The sequence below is a fragment of the Heloderma suspectum genome, chromosome 5 (genome assembly GCF_057233095.1).
Source record: "Heloderma suspectum isolate Gila_16-S chromosome 5, 16-S_ref, whole genome shotgun sequence".
Taxonomy (NCBI): domain Eukaryota; kingdom Metazoa; phylum Chordata; class Lepidosauria; order Squamata; family Helodermatidae; genus Heloderma; species Heloderma suspectum.
The window spans coordinates 141,363,413-141,382,431 of NC_139462.1; the positions used below are offsets into that span (position 1 = coordinate 141,363,413).

Below are 19,019 nucleotides of genomic sequence, written 5' to 3' on the forward strand. Positions count from 1 at the left end.
ACCCTTCTAGCACTTCTACTGTTGAAAGCAAGGATACTTTGTGTACTTGTAACATCCCTGTTTTCATTTTAAGTCTCTCTCCCTAAGTGCTCCTCCTTCACTGTAGCGGTGCATATTGCTGAAGGCTCTATTCCACCTGATGTGTAGTGTATTAATTTATTGACCAGTAGACTGCCCTGCCCTGCTAAAAAACAAAGCAGGAGTGTGTTCAGAGATACTTGAAAACCATAATTGTCCTATAATCTGTTATCAATATTTCAAAATAAAAACTCACCAGGTTCTGTAGGTGAAATGACACATTGTGCATTGCGTTCTGTGCCAGTGTTCAAGTGCATTCATTTCTTGCATCAGCCCCCACTAAAGACTGAATTTCTGCAGGCGATGTTATATAAGGGACTGATACCTGAAAACGTTAACCATTTATGTTAATATGTTTTTAACAAGACACCCCAAAAATCTTCCCATGAGGCAAAAAGCAGGCAGTGATTCACCCCAGGAACAGTTGTCTGAAATAAACTGTCCTTGATAAACAGGGAATATTGTAGCACATAGAGCAGTATCCTTGTTGTCTCTGTTCTAAAGATTTACTTCTCACATCCGTATTTATCAGCTTTATCAAAAAAAGACAGTCTTATGGCACCTCTAATGAATGAATTATGGCATAAGCTTTTGTGGGCTACAGCCCACTTCATCAGATGCATGGCTTGTTATACTGAATAACAAGTATATATGGTTGTACATGTGCTTGTGTGTAAACACTGAAAGAATGAAGTGCAGAGTACAGACAATGGCAATCATGTTATTATCAGTGGCCATTCACAAAACAGTCGTTGCTAATAACATAAATATCCTGGCATTGAGTAAGCCCATTAATGCATGTGGTGTGATTTAAAAAAACCTTTATTCAGATTCAAGCCACAGGAAATAGAATTGGGTTACAACGAAGAGATACAATTAACAGTCTCCCGGTCTAATCTTCCATTGGAGTTTCTTTGCTCCAGTATGGCCACTTTAAGTTTAGAGTATCGTAGGAGTTTGAAGCGTTCTCCCACTGGCTTTTGAATATTGCCATTTCTGATGTCAGATTTGTGTCCATTTCTTTTGCATAGAGACTGGTCTGTTTGCCCCATGGGCATTGCTGGCAGATAATGGCATATATCACATTGGAAGATGAGCAGGTGAATGAACCCTTAATGGGTTCATTGACATTATTAGTAATAGTGTTGCCAGAGTAGATGTGGGGACAGACCTGGCCTTTGAGTTTGTTGCAGGGTCTGGTCTCTGTTTGTCCTTTTGTTAAATGGCCTGTTGCTGGTGAGTAGTTGTTCTAGGTTGAGGGTGCTATCTGTAAGCAAGTACAGGCCTACCACCCAAAGCGTGAGAGGAAATTATCCTTATTTAGCTGGGAGCTACAGGTGACAACAAGGGCTAATCTATCATTTCTCTTCTGAGTCTGTCCTGTGGTAAATTATGTTTGGGTACCTTGCTGATCTGTTTTTTCGCTTTGTTGGGTGGGCATTGTAACATGAGAAATGCCTGATGTAAATCCTTGCAAGTCTCTGTCCACTGAGTCTGAACAGATACAGTTGTATTGTAGGGCTTGGCTTTAGACAGTGCAGTGGATTTTGCAATGTGGTCTGGGTGGAAGCAGGAAACGTGTAAATATGTGTAGCAGTCAGTAGGTTTCTGATATAAGATGGTATTTATATGTCCATTATGTAGTTGCACAGTAGTATCCAGAAAGCGAATCTGTTGCTTAGACTGGTCTAGGCTCAGGAGCAGGGTGTGTGAAAGTTATAGCTGTCCTGATGGAAGTTTGTCACAGCCTCCTGTCCATGAGCTGAAATGATAATCCCAACCCATAATTGCGGGGGGGGGGGGTCTAAGCACAAAAGTGGGCTCAAAGAGGGCCCCCCATCCTCATACAGTCAAGCTGGGTTGCTAGATTGAAGAGGACTTTGAAGCACTGCAGCAACTTCTCTCCATATCATTCATGAACTTCTGTTGTGTTTCCCCTCACCCCCAGTTCTCATTTCTAAACTTAAAATCTTTCTTTGCCTTTTATTCCTAGGGAAAACTCTCAACAAGGGTGCTCTAATAAGTATTTCCACCTTGTGTCTTCAAAACTAGTGCAAAAAGCAAGACAAAAAATGAGTCCTGCTTGGATGTAAGCTCTTAAAAAAATAAAATAAAAATAATGTAAAATTCTTAACCCACCAATTGGTCCGAGTTATCTGTTCCTTTGTGTGTTAGAGCACTGAATGTTCCGCCAATCTGTACTCTGATTGGCTGAACACTCTCACACTTACTTTTGAATACAGGGTGCCTTGTGCAGCTGACGTAACTCAGGACACTTTCTCAGTCATTGTTAAATCAGTTGGCTCTTGTATCTGTGTCCTATGTGGCCAGAGGTCTTTCAGATACAATTTTTGAAATAAATGAGTGATTGCTTTTTAAACATGCTCCCCACCCCCTTTAACCTTAATCATCTTCATGGAAAAATGTTTCCTTGCAATGGGTGTTCAATCCAAGAGGAATCTGCTGTTCTGAGGGGTTTTAGCAGAGGTTTTTGGCCCCTGTCTACTACTTTGCCAGTGAGGTACATTTTTAACCCTAATAAAAATAAACAAATGGAAACATGTTGGGTTCCCTGGTAGCCTAAAAAAAGTGCCCTGGGCTGTTCTTGTTACTTTAACAGTGGTTTGATCTGCATAAATCAGCAGGTAAAGCTTTGCTGCAGTGCAAGACAAAGAGATTAATTATCACCTACCGATCAAACCACAGTTAAAGCCAGATCTACAGAGGCTGGTTGAAAAGTGGGCAACCAGATTTCTCTTATATTATTTTAAAACCTAGATCACATTAGGTATGGACTGCTGCAATATTAAAAACAGCTATAGACAATATTTTTGCATGGAAAACCCTATCACCTGTCATTTAAAAACAAGTTCAGTAAAGGACTACTAATAAGAATTTTTTTTTTTAATACATGTGGCGTAGGAGGATAATCTTATCACTGCTAATGTGGCAGAGAAAGCAGGAGTGGCATTTCTAATGTAGATGAATAATTCTGGCTTGTGTATGATTTTTACATCTTGCTTTACAAACCACCTGCTGTAAGAACTGCTTTAAGCCCTAATACTCTGGTTGTCTGTGGAAGCAAGTTAAGAATTTACCGTGTATCTTGCACAGGGAAGAAGAATGAAATTGGCTGAAAGAGTGCCAGAAACTATAAAATAGTTTGTATCCACAGAATGCAGACTTCCTCAACCTGGTGCTCTCTAGTCATGCTGAACTACAACTCCCATCATCCCCAGACAGCAAGGTGTCAGGTTGGGGAAGCCTGGCATAAAACCTCGTTCCTAGAATTTGCTTTTGAAATAGGCAAGCTTTTTCTTGATTGTGCCAACGCTGAGCTTCTGTGAGAGACTCTTAAGCAATTACTTGGCTGAGCCCTTATAGAGGTAAGGATGGTTCATGTGCTTGCCCTAGGGCAGTAATTCCATGAGAAACAAATTAAATTAAATGATTAAAGGCACCTGTTTGCCCAGAGGACCCACCCATGGAGAAGGGCTGCCTGTTGGATCTTTGCATGATTACTGTTCTGGCCTTGCTTCCTTCCAACCAGCCTCCACTTTGGGGTGGGGAATACTTCTTGGTGTCAGTTGTGGTTGCATCACTCCTAATGCAGAGATGCAGGAGAGTTGTCTTCCCTCAGAGGAGGTATGCCTAGAACAGAAACCCATGCAGAAGCACAAGGGGTGGGCTCCTCTGAGTCTTGGTAGTTCTTGTTCTTTCACATTCTAAAAGTAAACCTGTCCAGATAAAAAAGGAAAGTGGGCCCTTTTCTGGACTAACCAAATGCTTGGCATACTCATTCTTAAGTCCTTTGAATGCCTTCTCCCTGCCCTGTAGCGCCCCCCCCCCCCGGCCCCTAACTTTGCTAGAGTATATTCTTGCCATTCTGGCAAGCTTCCAGCGGACACATAACTAGTCTTCATAAAGAGATTCAGGGACTTTATAGAGAGGTCAAACCATGGAGTCCCCTGAGAGCATCTCTTGGAGAAGGAGCTATTGGTGGGTCTCCTTATACTAGGCTCACAGCTCAGAAGGTGGTGGCCATTCTTCTATCACTGCTGCTGAAATGTGTTTATGATGCACACATAGTGCTTAGGCACTGCATAGCACAAGCTGTTTCAAGAGATCTTTCCTTGATCAGTAGGTGGTCATGTCAGGGAATCTGGCTGGGAGGAGGGAGCAACCACAGAATTGCAAGAGCAAATGAGGAAAGCTGAGGTTGGTAGTATACTTATAGGCAGATTGTTTATGTATGCATTTTCCTCAAATACACTGAATTTCTGCTCAAAGCAACAATACCTTTCCAAACATGAAAAAGTTTGATTCCTAACATGAGCTGGAAGATGGCCCAACTGGCCATATTGCACCAGATTTGGGTATCTGGAAGTAGTAGGATTGCAGTCATGAAAATGTTACATACAGCTTAAGGGGTTTGGGTTCCCAGTATGTAGTTCAACAGGGAGCTTTCATATCCTTCATCCCTCCAAAACTGGCAGTTTGGTAATAGTGATATGATTATGATCCCTATATCCCTCTTCCTCCCCTTCTGACTCTTGCATCTAGATTTGAAATTATATATGATGATATGGGGTCAAGAAAAGTGCTTTGCAAGCAGAAGCCCCCACAGAGCTCCCTGCTCAGGGCGAAGAGATTGGGCATGTTGGGGGTGGGGCTAGTATGCACAGCCCCATTCCTCTTGCATGCATGCCTATGCCCTAAATGCCTGAATAGAGTTACTGTCTTCCTCAGAATTCAACCAGGGGAGGCTATATTTCTTATTGCCAGGAGTAAAAATGTAGTCACTTTACTCTCTTTTGTGCACTCAACCTTGATGACTTTTTAAACCAGTCTTGGTTATGGCATACCAATTATGTAAGAGCATAAGAAGAGCCGTGCTGAATCAGACCAATTTAGTCCAGCATTCTGTTCACACACTGGCCAACCAGCTGCCTGTGGAAAACCCAGAAGTAGGATATGAGTGCAATAGCACCCTCCTGCCCATGTTCTCCAGCAACTGGTATAGAGAGGCATACAGCCTCTTAAACTGGAGGTAGCATATAGCCATCATGACTGGTAGCCACTGATAGCTTTATCCTCCATGAATTTCTCTAATTCCCTTTTAAAGCCATCCAAATTGGTGGCCATTGCTACTTTTTTGGTAGCAAATTCCATAGTTTAACCATGCACGGTGTGAAGAAGTACATCCTTTTTATCTGTCCTGAATGTCCCACCAATTAGCTTCATGGCATGACCCTGAGTTCTACTATTATGGAAGAGGGAATGCCACATTGTTGGTGTGGCATAGTAGCTAAGAGCCTAACTAGACAAGATGGAGACTTGAATTTGTATCTGCTGTTTCTTTACATTTTAGGAAATGAAAACTATAGAGTGGCCACAATTTGGATGCTGAAGGCAGGGGTGGGGGGTGTCAGTTAACCCTTTTCCCCTGGAACCGTGGTCTAGGCAGATCTTTATCTGCTCTAGTTGAGGCTGTTAGAGATGGAGCTGCATTTCCTCCCCTCACATATGGAGGAGGGAAAAGAAGGGGGCTTGCGCAAGCCTGAGGCTTGCCATGGTGTGTTGTTATGTTTGAACTGGGCCTCAGTGCCCTATCTCTTATCTACAATAATTGCAATATGTGAATAGCAGTGCCTACCTCTGTAAGTGGTGGGAGGGGGACCATTTTCCGCCAAGGTGTGCATTCCTTTCTGACCATTCACACACACACGCACCCCCCCCCCCGACACACGGTATATCTGCACCTCCCTCTCCTTCCTTGTGCAGTTCTTAGGCTTGGAAAAGATTCACTTTGGCGCCAGTGGGAGGCTTTTAAAAAATCTAATTTCTGTGTGGGGGAGGGGTGATTTGGACAGGCTCACAGTTCATGGCAGATTAACCCTTCCATCCCGACTCTGACTCTCCCCGACGCACACTGCAGACTTGAAAAAAGCCTTCTATTAGCTGCAGTGGAAGGCTTTTTTGAAGCCTAATCGCATGGGGGAGGAGGGGAGCCTCTGGGCCAGTTGGCCATGGGCTGGAGGTTCCCCACTCCTGTTGTTAAAGGATTACAACAAACAATGTATGTGAGGCAATCGGAATACTCTAAAAGCCCTATATAAATGCTCATTATTATTCGTATAAGGCTTGGAGATGGGGTGAGGTGTGAGCTGTGAGTCTATGGTTTAAATCCTGTCTCAGCTGTGACCTCACTAAGTCACCCCAGACAAGCCATCATCACTCACTTTAAGCCTAACAACTGCAGTATGGAGATAATAATTCTGACTGACTTTCCAGAGCTGTTTGTAAGGGCTATTGAAGAGTATGTGAAGCACTTCCAACATTTGAAATCCACTATATATTGGGGTCCACTTCCCAGGCTCCTCCTCCCTCAGCAGTCATCACCAGCAGCCACTTCTGCAGGCTGAGCTGAGGGAGATGAGAAGCAAGAGCTGGGCCATTCCACCAGCTTTGCTGAAAGAATAATGTCTCCCCATCTTCCCTCGTTTCTTTTTCCAAATGTGTCGTGTCTTTTTAGATTGTATGCCTACAGGCATGGGCTGTCTTGTTTAATTGATTATACATAAGGTACTCTGGGAGCCAATTTGGCTGAGGAGTAGCATAAAAATACTTCAAATAAATAAATAAATATCTGGCCCCCCAGTGGCCAAATTAAGGTGTGGTAGGAAAGTTTGTTTTTAAGTTTCATTTGTAAGGGAAAGAAGCACAAAGCCTCTGTGGGTGTCTGTCTCATATACAGTTGCCAATTCATTTATTTTTTAATGATTTTTAGGTCGCCTTTAAGAGTTAAAGCCTCTCAAGATGGCGTACGTACCAGATTTTTTAAAAATGCAAAAATATACCAATAGGCAATAAATGTACAATAAAGTAATATAAAACACTATGAAAACACAAAAAAGACAAAGAAAAAACAAGGCCCCTCCGATATCTGCCACTTCAGTAGATCTTTGAGTAGCTCCACTGCCTTAATCTGTGATCTCCTATACCAACCACATGCAGGTCCTCCCTACCTTTTAATGACTTTGGTGCCTCCATCAAAGAAATTGGACCTGACTGACCATGAGTGCTGAGGTTGAATTGTTCGGCCTCCAAATGAGTGTGCAGAGAATATAGAGGTTGGCTTTGGGTAATTTAGAGGAATGGCTTAACTAGAGGAAGCACACAAAACCAGTGAGGCAATAAAATAAAATACACATTTATTTCCGGGCTTGCTTTCATGCAACTTGCTTTCAGGTTAGGAGGAGTTTGTGTGGAGCTGAGCATTGTATGGAATGTGTACCTTTGAGAGAGCTGCAGCAACAGGGATTCCCCCTTCCTCTCCCCCCCCCCCACTTCTGAAAGAGCTGGCTCATCCCTGCTGTCAAAAGAAGCCATTTCCTGAATGCACCAGCTTTGAGTCACTTTTTTAGCTCTCATTTGAGTTTTAACTCCTCCCTAGCCATGCCTCTGTGTGTGTAAGTAACGTGACTGTGTGCTGGGGAGAGGGGGGTGGGGAAGAGAGAAGTGGCTGCCGAGGCATTAGATTAATGCAACTGTTAAAGCTAATAGACAGTGTGGATTCTCTGCTCTTAATTGTAGCACGAGAGAGCAGCCCGATTCAGCTGATATTCCTATTTGTTTAAATTGCTGGTTGGTTTTAATGAGAGCTCTGCTCCGCAGCCCTAGAAAGCCTGTGCTGAGCTTTAAAGGGAGCAATGGGGGGAGGGGGCAAGCCTGTGAGGGGGAAGGAAGTGGTAGCCGCAGCCAGCCTCGAAGAAGTTCAAGTGCTTAAGTTGCAACAAGACGACATCAGCCGCTTTCGTGAGGTGTGCAATGGAGAATGATTTGGCAAAGAAACCGGCAATCCAAGGAGTCTGCCTGATTTGGGCTGTGGGATTTCAAACCCCCCACCCCTTTAACTTTTTTGATACTAGAGAGTGGTTTCTGGGTTGCTGCTGTTGTGTGTTAATGTTCTCTTTTTCTCACGCATGTGGGTGGTTATAAAGCAAATGTTAAAAATCTTATTTTCTTCCTGGGGGGCACAATTTGGAAGTCTGTGACTTGTGTGGGAAATGATTACATCAGTCACAGGGAGGGCTAGGATTGGTCTATACAGTGTGGTTTGATTCACTACCTAAAAGATTGTGTGTAACCCTTTGAGTGAGGCTCTGGCAGAGTTGTCTGACTGCCCCAGAAAACAGTGCGCATACAACCCGAGCTCTGTGGCTGGCTCAGGTACAGTAATCCATTGAAATTGCAAAGCAACCTGGATGTTGCAGCTCGGAGTTGTAAGGAAAGAGGCAGAGAACAAACTCTTTCAAGAAAGAGTATCTCTGTTGTAAAATGCCATCTTGTTCTTCTGACTGCTGCCTTTTACATGCTGTTGAGGTAAAATTCCTTTCTCTCTGTCTTTCTTTCCCTCCCTCCCTCCCTTCCCCCAATACATTACCTCAGTCCTTTTCTTTTTCTTTTTAAAAATAATTATCTTGTTTTCTTGGGAACTAGAATATGCCTCTTTAATAAGAGGTTAACACAGGGTTAAATCTTGATGCTGTACCTTCAATCCTATGGGGAACAGTTTTTGCAGTATTAATACTGTTTAAGCAGCATAAGGCTGTAATAGGGAAGCATCAGTCTAATTGAGGAGAGCTTGCTGATTGTAATCTCCTCTCATTAATACTTAGAGTGTAAAGAGTATACATATTCAGTTGCAAGACAATACTGGGTATTGGAGGGGCGGCAGCAGACTAGAGCAAGTGTGAATAATGCTTGCTACTGATCTTTTTTCACTTTATACGGCAAATAGAACTCTCAGAAGTTAGTCACAAATAAGGTAGCCATATTCCCAATGGATAGACTTTTAGCTGGGTTTTGCTGTGAACAATGAAGGGCACAAGGCTCCAAACTGGAGGCTGTGAGATTAGTTCTCCCCTCCCCCAAATAAAATGCTTCTGATGCCATAGCGTTGGGTACAGGGTTCCTTTTTAAACTACTCCTGCTACAAGGAATTTTTTCCTGCTTCATGCATTGTTATATGGCTGTTGAAACTCTGTCCAGCCTTGGAGGGGATAGAGAGGAGGTTCAATCTTGCAAAATAAGATGTGGGCCAGAAGTCTGGCATTCCAAGAGGAATCGTGTGTAGGGCATGATTCTTTGCGAGTACAGAAGTACAGAATATTTGTTTTTAGGCACAGGACTTGGCTTCCTGACAATATCAGTTTTCTTTTTAAAAAATCAAGTTTCTAGCCCTTATGTGGATACAAAGAAGCACTTGAAAGAGTGTGGCTAATGCTAGTTGAAATCTCAGAAGCCCCATGTGTGTACCCTTGAATAAGGTCTCAGTGGCTGGGCATGGGGTTTTCATGTCCTGGTTTAAGATTGGGAAAGGAGTACGGCAGGGTTGTATACTCTCACCCTACCTATTCAACCTGTACGCAGAACACATCATGCGACGTGCTGGGCTTGATGAAGCCAAGGCTGGAATTAAAATCGCTGGGAGAAACATTAACAATCTCCGATATGCAGATGATACCACTTTGATGGCTGAAAGCGAGGAGGAGCTGAGGAACCTTATGACGAAGGTGAAAGAAGAAAGTTCAAAAGCTGGGTTGCAGTTAAACCTCAAAAAAAACAAGCTTATGGCAACCAGCTTGATTGATAACTGGCAAATAGAGGGAGAAAACGTGGAGGCAGTGACAGACTTTGTCTTTCTAGGCGCAAAGATTACTGCAGACGCTGACTGCAGCCAGGAAATCAGAAGACGTTTACTTCTTTGGAGGACATCAATGACAAATCTTGATAAAATAGTGAAGAGCAGAGACATCACACTGACAACCAAGGTCCGCATAGTTAAAGCAATGGTATTCCCCGTAGTAACCTATGGCTGCGAGAGCTGGACCATAAGGAAGGCTGAGCGAAGGAAGATAGATGCTTTTGAACTGTGGTGCTGGAGGAAAATTCTGAGAGTGCCTTGGACTACAAGAAGATCAAACCAGTCCATACTCCAGGAAATCAAGCCAGACTGCTCACTTGAGGGAAGGATATTCAAGGCAAAACTGAAGTACTTTGGCCACATCTTGAGAAGACAGGATACCCTGGAGAAGATGCTGATGCTAGGGAAAGTGGAAGGCAAAAGGAAGAGGGGCCGACCAAGGGCAAGATGGATGGATGATATTCTGGAGGTGACGGGCTCGACCTTGGGGGAGCTGGGGGTGGCGACGGCTGACAGGAAGCTCTGCTGTGGGCTGGTCCATGAAGTCACGAAGAGTCGGAAGCGACTGACCAAATAAACAACAACAAAAATAACTCCTTGCTTCTCCTCATGACTTCAAAACCAGATTAATTTTTCAGACTTGCTTAATTTACCTAATTTGTATGGGTCAAGAAATTCAGCTTTTTGGGGTGCAGGATTTTGATTGTGCCTGGGTGCAGGATTTTAGCACTGTAGTGCTGAGTACAGACAGCATTGATCCTTTTGTAGTAACTGTCTAGTTTCTTATTTCTTCTCTAATTTTTGGAATACAAGGCTGCTGTTTATAATGCATATCATTTTTTTATGTTTCAGGATGTAAAAGTCTTTAGTGAAGATGGGACTTGCAAAGTGGTCGAGATACTAGCGGACATGACGGCCCGGGACCTGTGCCAGCTGCTCGTTTACAAAAGTCATTGCGTGGATGACAACAGCTGGACCCTAGTGGAGCATCATCCTCTCCTAGGGTTAGGTAGGGAGGAATCTGGAAAGGAAGACTGCCTTAAATGTGAATGTAGAATACATAGTAATAAATGGTTCCTGTTCTTCTGGATGATCTGTTAGAAATTCATTCAAAGTATTTAAATCTGTAAGAAGGGCTGGGGGATCACCTAAATTACTTTATGCAACAATTGGGATACTAGACATTTGAGTTATTTAAAAGAGAGAGTGTGTTGATCTTAATATATAACAGAGGATCAGAGCTGGTGACGAGGGTTGGCATGGTCAGGAACCTGCTGAGGGCCCATACTTCACTGAGGGCTCTCTGACAAGAGCCCCCATGACCTGCTCCTCCTGTTCACCATTGCAACCTGCTTGTTCACCCACTTCTCACTCTGGCACAGAGGGGTGTGAGTGAGCAAGCAATGCCGTTGAGAAGCAGTAGTCGTAGCTGCCATTGCCTTCTTACTCACGGACTCCCTGTTGGCCAGCAAACAGGTGGTAGAAATGATGAAATGGTGAGGAAGAGGAGGAGCAGCAGCAGCTAGTGACAATGGTGATGATGGAGTAAACTGAGTGAGGGGGGCCTATTGAAGGTGTCTTGCTTCTCAAAATCTGGAGCTGACGCTGCAGATGTTCAAAATAGCCACATGTCAGTTCTGAATAAATTTTGTGAATGTCATATACATCCCACCCACTGTTGAATATTCACAAGTGAATGCTGCCAATCACATTAAGTGACAATATTCATCAGTGTGTTTCTGATATGTTTAGAGACACTTCTCAAATTTTGGACATACACTGTAGCACATATAATTCTGTTTGCACTGATGACTTTTTGTGGTGTCTCTGTGACTATAGCAAATAGTTTATGCAAATATGTTTGAACTCCCAGGAGAGAGCTGGATTTCCTTGTCAATTCAGCTAATCATCAGCTGAGAGGCTTGTGTCATGAGCATATTGCATCATTCTGGCCTATTTAAGACCAGCCTGATAGAGGTGGCAACACCGCTTCAAGCTGCATCATGGGATGTTCTTACACATACCTTGGTACCTCTCTTTTCCAGGTAGCAGCTCTAGCACCTGGTTGAAATTAAGATGCCATGGTTATAGTTGGCAAGGGAGAGCTATGGGGAATTGATTTAATGGCTCGCTCATACCTGAAAAGATCTTGGATATTGGTATGTCTCTCTCTCACATTGTTTCTTCCAGATTTATTAGTGGTCTGTTGCACTATACAACTTTAGCCTCTTACTCCAAAAAGGTTACAGGTTATAGAATAAGGTGTTCATGTAATAAGGCATTATTAAATATTAACAGACAATTTAATTTAGATGAAATAAAAGCTATGATAGGCAAGGGGAAAAGTAGGCAGGCTGTTAGATGAATTCATTAGATCTTTGTGTCAGTACCTTATAAAGATACATTTTAGAAATGGGGACCATTTAATAGAGATGTTTTACAGAAGAGAGGCAGTTCTCCATATCTGTGATGTCTTAAGTGAACACCATTAACAAAAGATGTTGGGCATAGGTGAAGCTAGGTACTTGTGTTTTGCAAATCCATACAAGTAGAAAATCCTTCTGATTGATTTGTCTTCTGAAAAAAATCAACTACAGGATCAGTACAAAGTAATAAATGTTAGAAAGACACTTGTTAACTCGCTAATACATATGGAAGAAAACAGTGCAACAGACACTCACGTTTTGAACAATATTCCTTTTCTTAACTGATGCTCATTTTAAAAATCTGGGTCCTCTTTTTATAGGCCCTTTCCCATCCGAGATTACTAAGGTATTGTGTAAACAGAGGCTTTTCTCCTTTGTGTCCAACATCCTTCTTCTGCCAGATTCATTCAGTGATGCCACAATTCAGTGTCTGTGACATCACAATAGCTTCCATGGTGACTAATTGTGCTGTCAAACTCTGCTGTGTGACATCTCTGAATGAATTGGGCAGGAGGCTGATTAGGAAATCGAAAGCTTCTGTTTACACACAAGTAACTTCGTAATTAACAATGATGGGAAAGGAGCAATATACTTATCAGTTAATATTTTATTTCTGTTGTGTCCTGAATTTTAGTTGAAATCCATTCTATTCTGATGACAAAAAAGCAATATAGATCCTGGACTTGTGCAGTATGTAAATGAGAGCTTTAGTCCTACTGAAGCCTTTCGATGGTAAAAGAATGATTGCCACCTATAAGTTCCATAGTTGTATGTACCAAACCTTTGTGGTGCTTCTCACTGCTTTCAAAGTGAATGGCCTGGTTTGGATATAATGCTAAACTATGGTTTAGCTTTCAATGTCCTTGGTGCACAAGCCCAGAGACTCATATACATAATGCTAAACCATAGTTTAGCATTATGTACATGAGTCTCTGGGCTTGTGCACCAAGGAGATCGAAAGCTTTTGTTTCTATTTTCAGTTAACCACAGTTTAGTTTTTTGTCTGAAGTCTAAACTGTGGGTTCTCTTAACTATGGCTTATTGAAACAAGCCAACTTCATAAATGATGGTTTGAAGTTGGTTTCTTTCCATTTGAAACTGTGGTTAGTTTAAAAATGGAAGTGAAAGCTTCCGATTTCTTCTTCATGGTCATGGCAAAGGAGGAGAGGGGAGGGTCAGCAGATGAGCCTGAAGCTCATTCATGTAATGCTAAACCATAGTTATTTGAATAGATAGTTCACCAAAAGCTTATTAACACTTTACATTTATGTAGTACTTTAGAGTGTTTGAAGCACTTTACATAAAACATTTATCTCGGTAATCCTTACATGATAAATCAGTAAGATAAGGCAAGTCAGTATTATTATTCCCATAATACAGATGGGAGAGCTCTGGCTGAGATGTAACAGCTTCCACTCATTGAGATCATCAGAGACAAGATTTGAATTGGGGACTTTCTGGTTCATAGTTTAAGGATGCAGTCTTATTACCATGATTGTAAGCCTTTGAAGTTGGAGGGTTATGCTCATCCTGTGCAGGGTGGGAGGAGCGGTGGAGGTGATTTTCACCTCCCTGTCCTTGTGCCCTGCATTTTTGCTAGATGGGCTTTTTTGCCTGTCTAGTGATGTTACTTTGGAGAGGGAGGGAAGAAGGCTGGAGAGCCCTCAGGATAGCTCGTATCCTGGCCTCTATAGTCTCCTCCCCTCCCTGCCCACTGAATCCCCCCCCCCCGCTTCTTTCCACACTGGCTGTCTTTGACCTCAGACCTGGAAATCTGAAGTATCCTATGCCCCCTCAGATGCTGTCTAGGGGCCATAGGATTGCTTCCTTCATCTCTTAGCCACTATGCTACACCTGCTGTCATAGGTAAAAATGGAATATACAGCATTGGTGGATAATTTTTGTGTCATGATGTCTCTGTTTTGTGTATATTCTCCCAGAGTATTTAGGGCTGCAATTGCATACTGCTAGGGGTTATTAGGAATGGGATTGAAAATAAAATGGCCAATATTATAATATTTATTGATTTCCTCTATATATTTGAAGCTTATCAAAATATTAAGCTTTCACTTCTTTCTGACAGTCAGAGATGGATGTGGCCAGGGCACCATTTAATCATATTGTTATGGATAGTTTTCAGCTTGTGCCACCTGACTATGTGGACAGATTGACTGGATGATTGAAGTCCACCACACATACTCTAGATCCTTACCCTTCCTGGCTATTAAAATAGGCCAGAGCTGGGCTGGAGATACTGATCTCAGAGGTGGTGAATGTGAGGAAATGTGTGGTCCCTACTGCCCTAAAGAAGATGGTGCTGAGCCCTTAATTGAAAAAAAGCAAGTTTGGACCTGAATATCTGATGGATAATTACCATCTAGTTTCTAACTTTCCATCCTTGGGTAAGGTATTGGATTATGTGTGGGCTTCTTAAGTCCAGGTGGGTTTGGAGGATATTATTTGGATTCATTCCAATCTAGTTTCAGGCCTGGGTTTGAGGCAGAAACAGTCTTGATTTCCCTGACTTACACCAGAGAATGGGAGAGTGCAAACCTTTTGGTTCTCCTGGACCTCTCCGTGGCTTTCAGTGCCATCAACCATGGTAACCTTCTGGATCTCCTGCCAGGTTTGTCTTAGGAGCCATGGTATTATGGTGGCTCCAGTCCTTCCAGAAGAGTTGGTTCCCAAGCGACAGTGCTGGGGAACTTTTGTTTTAGCCCATGACCGTTGATTTATGGGATCCCTCAGGGCTCTGTCCTACGTGTTATTTAACATCTGAGTGAAAGCTGCTGTGAGGACATCTGGAGGATTGGGCTGCAGTGCACTAGTATGCAGATGACCCACACACTAGGGATGTACAGACTGTAAAATCCGCTCCGTCTGTGTTTCGCAGATTGTCAGGTGCCTTTTGTGCCATCATCCGCTCACAGATGGATGCACATTTTTTTGTCATGTGGAAAAATATGCAAATAATTACATAAGAGGTTTTGTAACAATTTACATATTTTACCTTGGTATGTAACATTTAGTGTAATTGTCCCCCATTCCATTCAACTTTTCCTCAGCAGAGACGCGTGTATTTTCCTACGAATAAATATGCATAAATTTTGAGAAAGTGAAAAAAAAAAAAACCCATTTGAAAGTCCACGGACTCCATGTGGCCTGAGGGGGTCACTCGGCAGCAGATTCCACAGATTGGATTCTTAGAAATCTGAGCTCATTTTAGCCCGTCTCAAATTTCTCCAGCATCCCTACCACACATATCTCTACTTCTTGTTTTCATCTACTCATTCTAGTACAATTGTAGAACTATTGAACTATTGTAGAACTATTGAACCGGTATCTTGAGGTAGTTTGGGGGTGGTTAAGGGGAGTGATGTGGGGCAGAAAATTTTCTAGTGCTTTATTTTTCTGCAGAAAATTTTCCATTTCATGAGTCCATTAGTAATAATGAATGGATTCCAATTGCAAATATAACATTAGGCAAACCTGGCAGTTTCAAAGTTGTAATTAATGTTTTTCAAGTGATTATCCCTTGCAAATATGTGAGAGAAGACATATATGTCACTGAAATACCTATATGTCTCAGCATGAAATGGAAATAATAGGTAGTGGCGGTGAAACTGAAGGTGCCCTAACAACCTTAGTGGAGGAGAGCTGAACTCTCTTGAAAGAGATGAGCATTTGTCAGCAAATGAGAGGTTGCCATGCACAGTTCTGTGGGTTGCTAAAATTAAATTAGCGTAGCCTTCCCCAACCTGGCACCCTCTAGATGTGCTGGACTACAACTCCCAGCATCCCTAGCCAGCCATGCTGACTGAAGGATGTTGGGAGTTGTAATCCAAATTATCTGGAGGGCACGAGGTTGGCGGTGGATGAATTAGCGTCAACCGTTTTCAGTATCTTTGTTCCTTTCTTACATTTAAACAAAGTAAGGGAGGTACACGCTATAGTCTTTAAATTTTTATAAGTATTCCAACAAAAACATCTACATAATATTTAAAGCATTGTAAATGTCCCTTAATTTCCCCCCTCAAATATTTAAGGTCAAATACCTGTGGTGTATTGAGACAAAAAATTAACAAGTGATATTTTTAAAGCGTTGCTGTATGTTTTACTTGTATTTAGTGAACATGCTAAATTAAATTACTCTCTAGAGATTTTCTGATGCAAACTGAAAATTTTCTAATACAAACTGAAAATTTTCCATGTAAATGAACCTATGCAAATTAGGCTAATTTGCACTGGAAAATTTTCCAGTTCAGAATTTTCCAGAACGCCCACATCACTGGTTAAGGACAAACATGCTGAAGCCTAATCCAGACAAGATGGAGGTGCTGGCTGGGGAAGGCTGGGAGTTGTAGGACTTTTCTGTCAAAATATGCCTAAGATGGTGCCCTAAGAGATCAGGAGCAGGCTGTAGTATCAGATGCTCCCTACCTGGTACGAATCTACCACTGCTCCTGATTCTTGTTTAACCATGAGTTGCAAACTTGTTCCGGTTCCTGTGTAATTGAGAACCTACTTAGCCATAGGATGTAATTTTTGACTGTGGTTAAGTCAAGGGTGCAAGAGGAAGTGCACAATCCCACGAACAGCTCCAGGTCTCTTAAATGTGGTAATCCTGTTAACTCTGTACTGACAAACTGAATACCAAACTTGGTTATATCCTCTACAATTAGAAAAAATAGGAAACACCATTAATTTAACCATATTGTTAGGTAGAGGAAACTGTTTTCAGATGCTGCCTTAAGAGTACTTTCCTAGAAATATCTAATAGACCTTGGCATATCACACAGTGGAGTAAGTGTGTGTGTGCATGCATGTGTGTGGGGTGGGGGCAGGCAGGCAGTATGATAGCAATCATTCTTACTACTGTTCCTTCTAATTTTTATGATACTGTTTCCAGTATCTGTTCAGGTATTAGGTACTCATGCGTTCAGGTATTTGGAACTCATGCATACTGAAATTGTGAAGGGGCAAGTGAGATTGCAGGGGCTAGCCACATACCATTGATGATGACACATGCATCAGCCACACACACCCTAGCCAAGGCATGATTGGCTCACTCTTCTATACACATAGGTTTTTCTATGCACATTTCCATGGGGACGAGAACCTGGGTCGATCAGAATTTCTGTCCCTGTGGAGAAAACCATATGTGTGTCAGGGGACATGTGTCAGGAAGAAGAACTCTGACATGCTATTTTTCTCCATGCAGGGTATGCTTTTGTGGTGCAGCATTCAAACATGCAGCCTCTTATCTGCAGTCTGGTCCAGGGGAAAGCTGTACTTTCTACTAATTATATAAACTGACCCTTAATTGTGGCCTTAGCACTTCCACTAAAGATGTAAGCTGCTATTTGCGGTCTTCCATAAACCTCATTGATTCCAGTGTGGTGAATGTAAGATGAGCTTTCTGTGGTTTGCACCCAAAGACGTCCAGAGTCTCTGCTACTGCATGGATTGCTGAGACCAGTGGCTTTAAGTCAAGTGTTCTAGTTTAACTAATTTGTGGGTTAGGCTATAGCTTTTAAAAATTGGTAGCAGAGATGCTTAATTTTCCTTTGTCACTTGTCTTCACTATTTCTTCCAATATTTATATCCTGCTTCCCCTTACACTCAAGGCAACATGCAATAATTAAAATCCTAAAACATTAAAAAAAGCAAAATGCTTTAAAAAAATTAGAAACCACTGAACAGACTTAACTCTTCAAAATCCAGGCTGTTCCTACCGCCAAAGCTCTATAAGAAGGCCAGGACTAGGAGACAGGTCAACTCGAAATCTGTGAAGTACAATATGCCTCCCTTCAGATGAAAGAATACCAAAGCAGTATGAAACTTCCCAACATGAAAGAATACAATGCAGGGCCTTTAGAAGTGATCTAAAGAGGAAGGGCAGTGGGGAAGAGAAGCGGCTCACTAGTCCCATGACTTTTTTTTAATTTGCATTGTGTGAACATTGGATTAAAAATTGGTATACAAGTGAAAGATTCAGGAAAGGTTAATGTATAGCATAAATAAATCAGAAATTGTTTAGACTTAGCTTGCTTTTTATACTAAAATATAATTATTGAAGTACTTAATAAGTTTTATTTCTATCATTATCCAGAATTTCATGCATAGGAAGTTAAACACTCCTAATCTCATCAATTTGACTGCAAGAGAATTAAGCATGTGCTTAACTTCCCCATTGTGGTCAACTCATTTAATTCAACTCTTTTGAAACAAGATTTGTTTTTTCCCTTGACCTTCTCCTGAGTTCTATGGTGTTGTTTTTTTACAGGACGACTGTTGGCTTTGACTGAAATTATTTTTTGGTTTTAACGGGTTGGATTCAGACTTAGAGTAGACCCATTGAAATCATTGGGACTTATTAGTCATAACTGGCTCAAATCCCATTGATTTTAATGGGGTCCTCTCTGAGTAAATCTGGATCCAAATACATTTAGCTGAATCATACCTAAGGATTTTGTATGTCTACACAAGGCAGAGGCATTAAATGATGATGTACCTTTCAATATTGTATGGTAATTGTATAGCTATTTTGTGGCATCTTTTCTTTCACCACCAAATGCTTATGGTTTCCCCAACTTCAGAGGAAACACGCCAACATAAGTAGATGGTTACATTTCCTAGAGGTGTGCCCATTTGAAGAAAATTCCTACATAACATTTTATGGTCTATGCTCTCTTCATATTGAATTATTGTGGAATTCAGAAAGAAATGTAAAAGGGAAATGAAAAGAATTGTGAAGTAATCTGCTTTAGAACAGTGGTTTTCAAACTCTGTTCTGAGGAACCTTT

The 19,019-nt window shown here is 41.9% G+C and overlaps 1 protein-coding gene across 1 annotated transcript in view; it reads left to right on the forward strand.

Moving 5' to 3' along the window:
• Positions 1-19,019, forward strand: part of GRB10 (growth factor receptor bound protein 10) — a 147,090-nt gene that overhangs the window by 100,563 nt on the left and 27,508 nt on the right. The window contains exon 6 of the mRNA XM_084857685.1: positions 10,640-10,796. Coding sequence (XP_084713811.1) covers positions 10,640-10,796 — 157 coding nt within the window. The remainder of the gene's footprint in view (positions 1-10,639; positions 10,797-19,019) is intronic.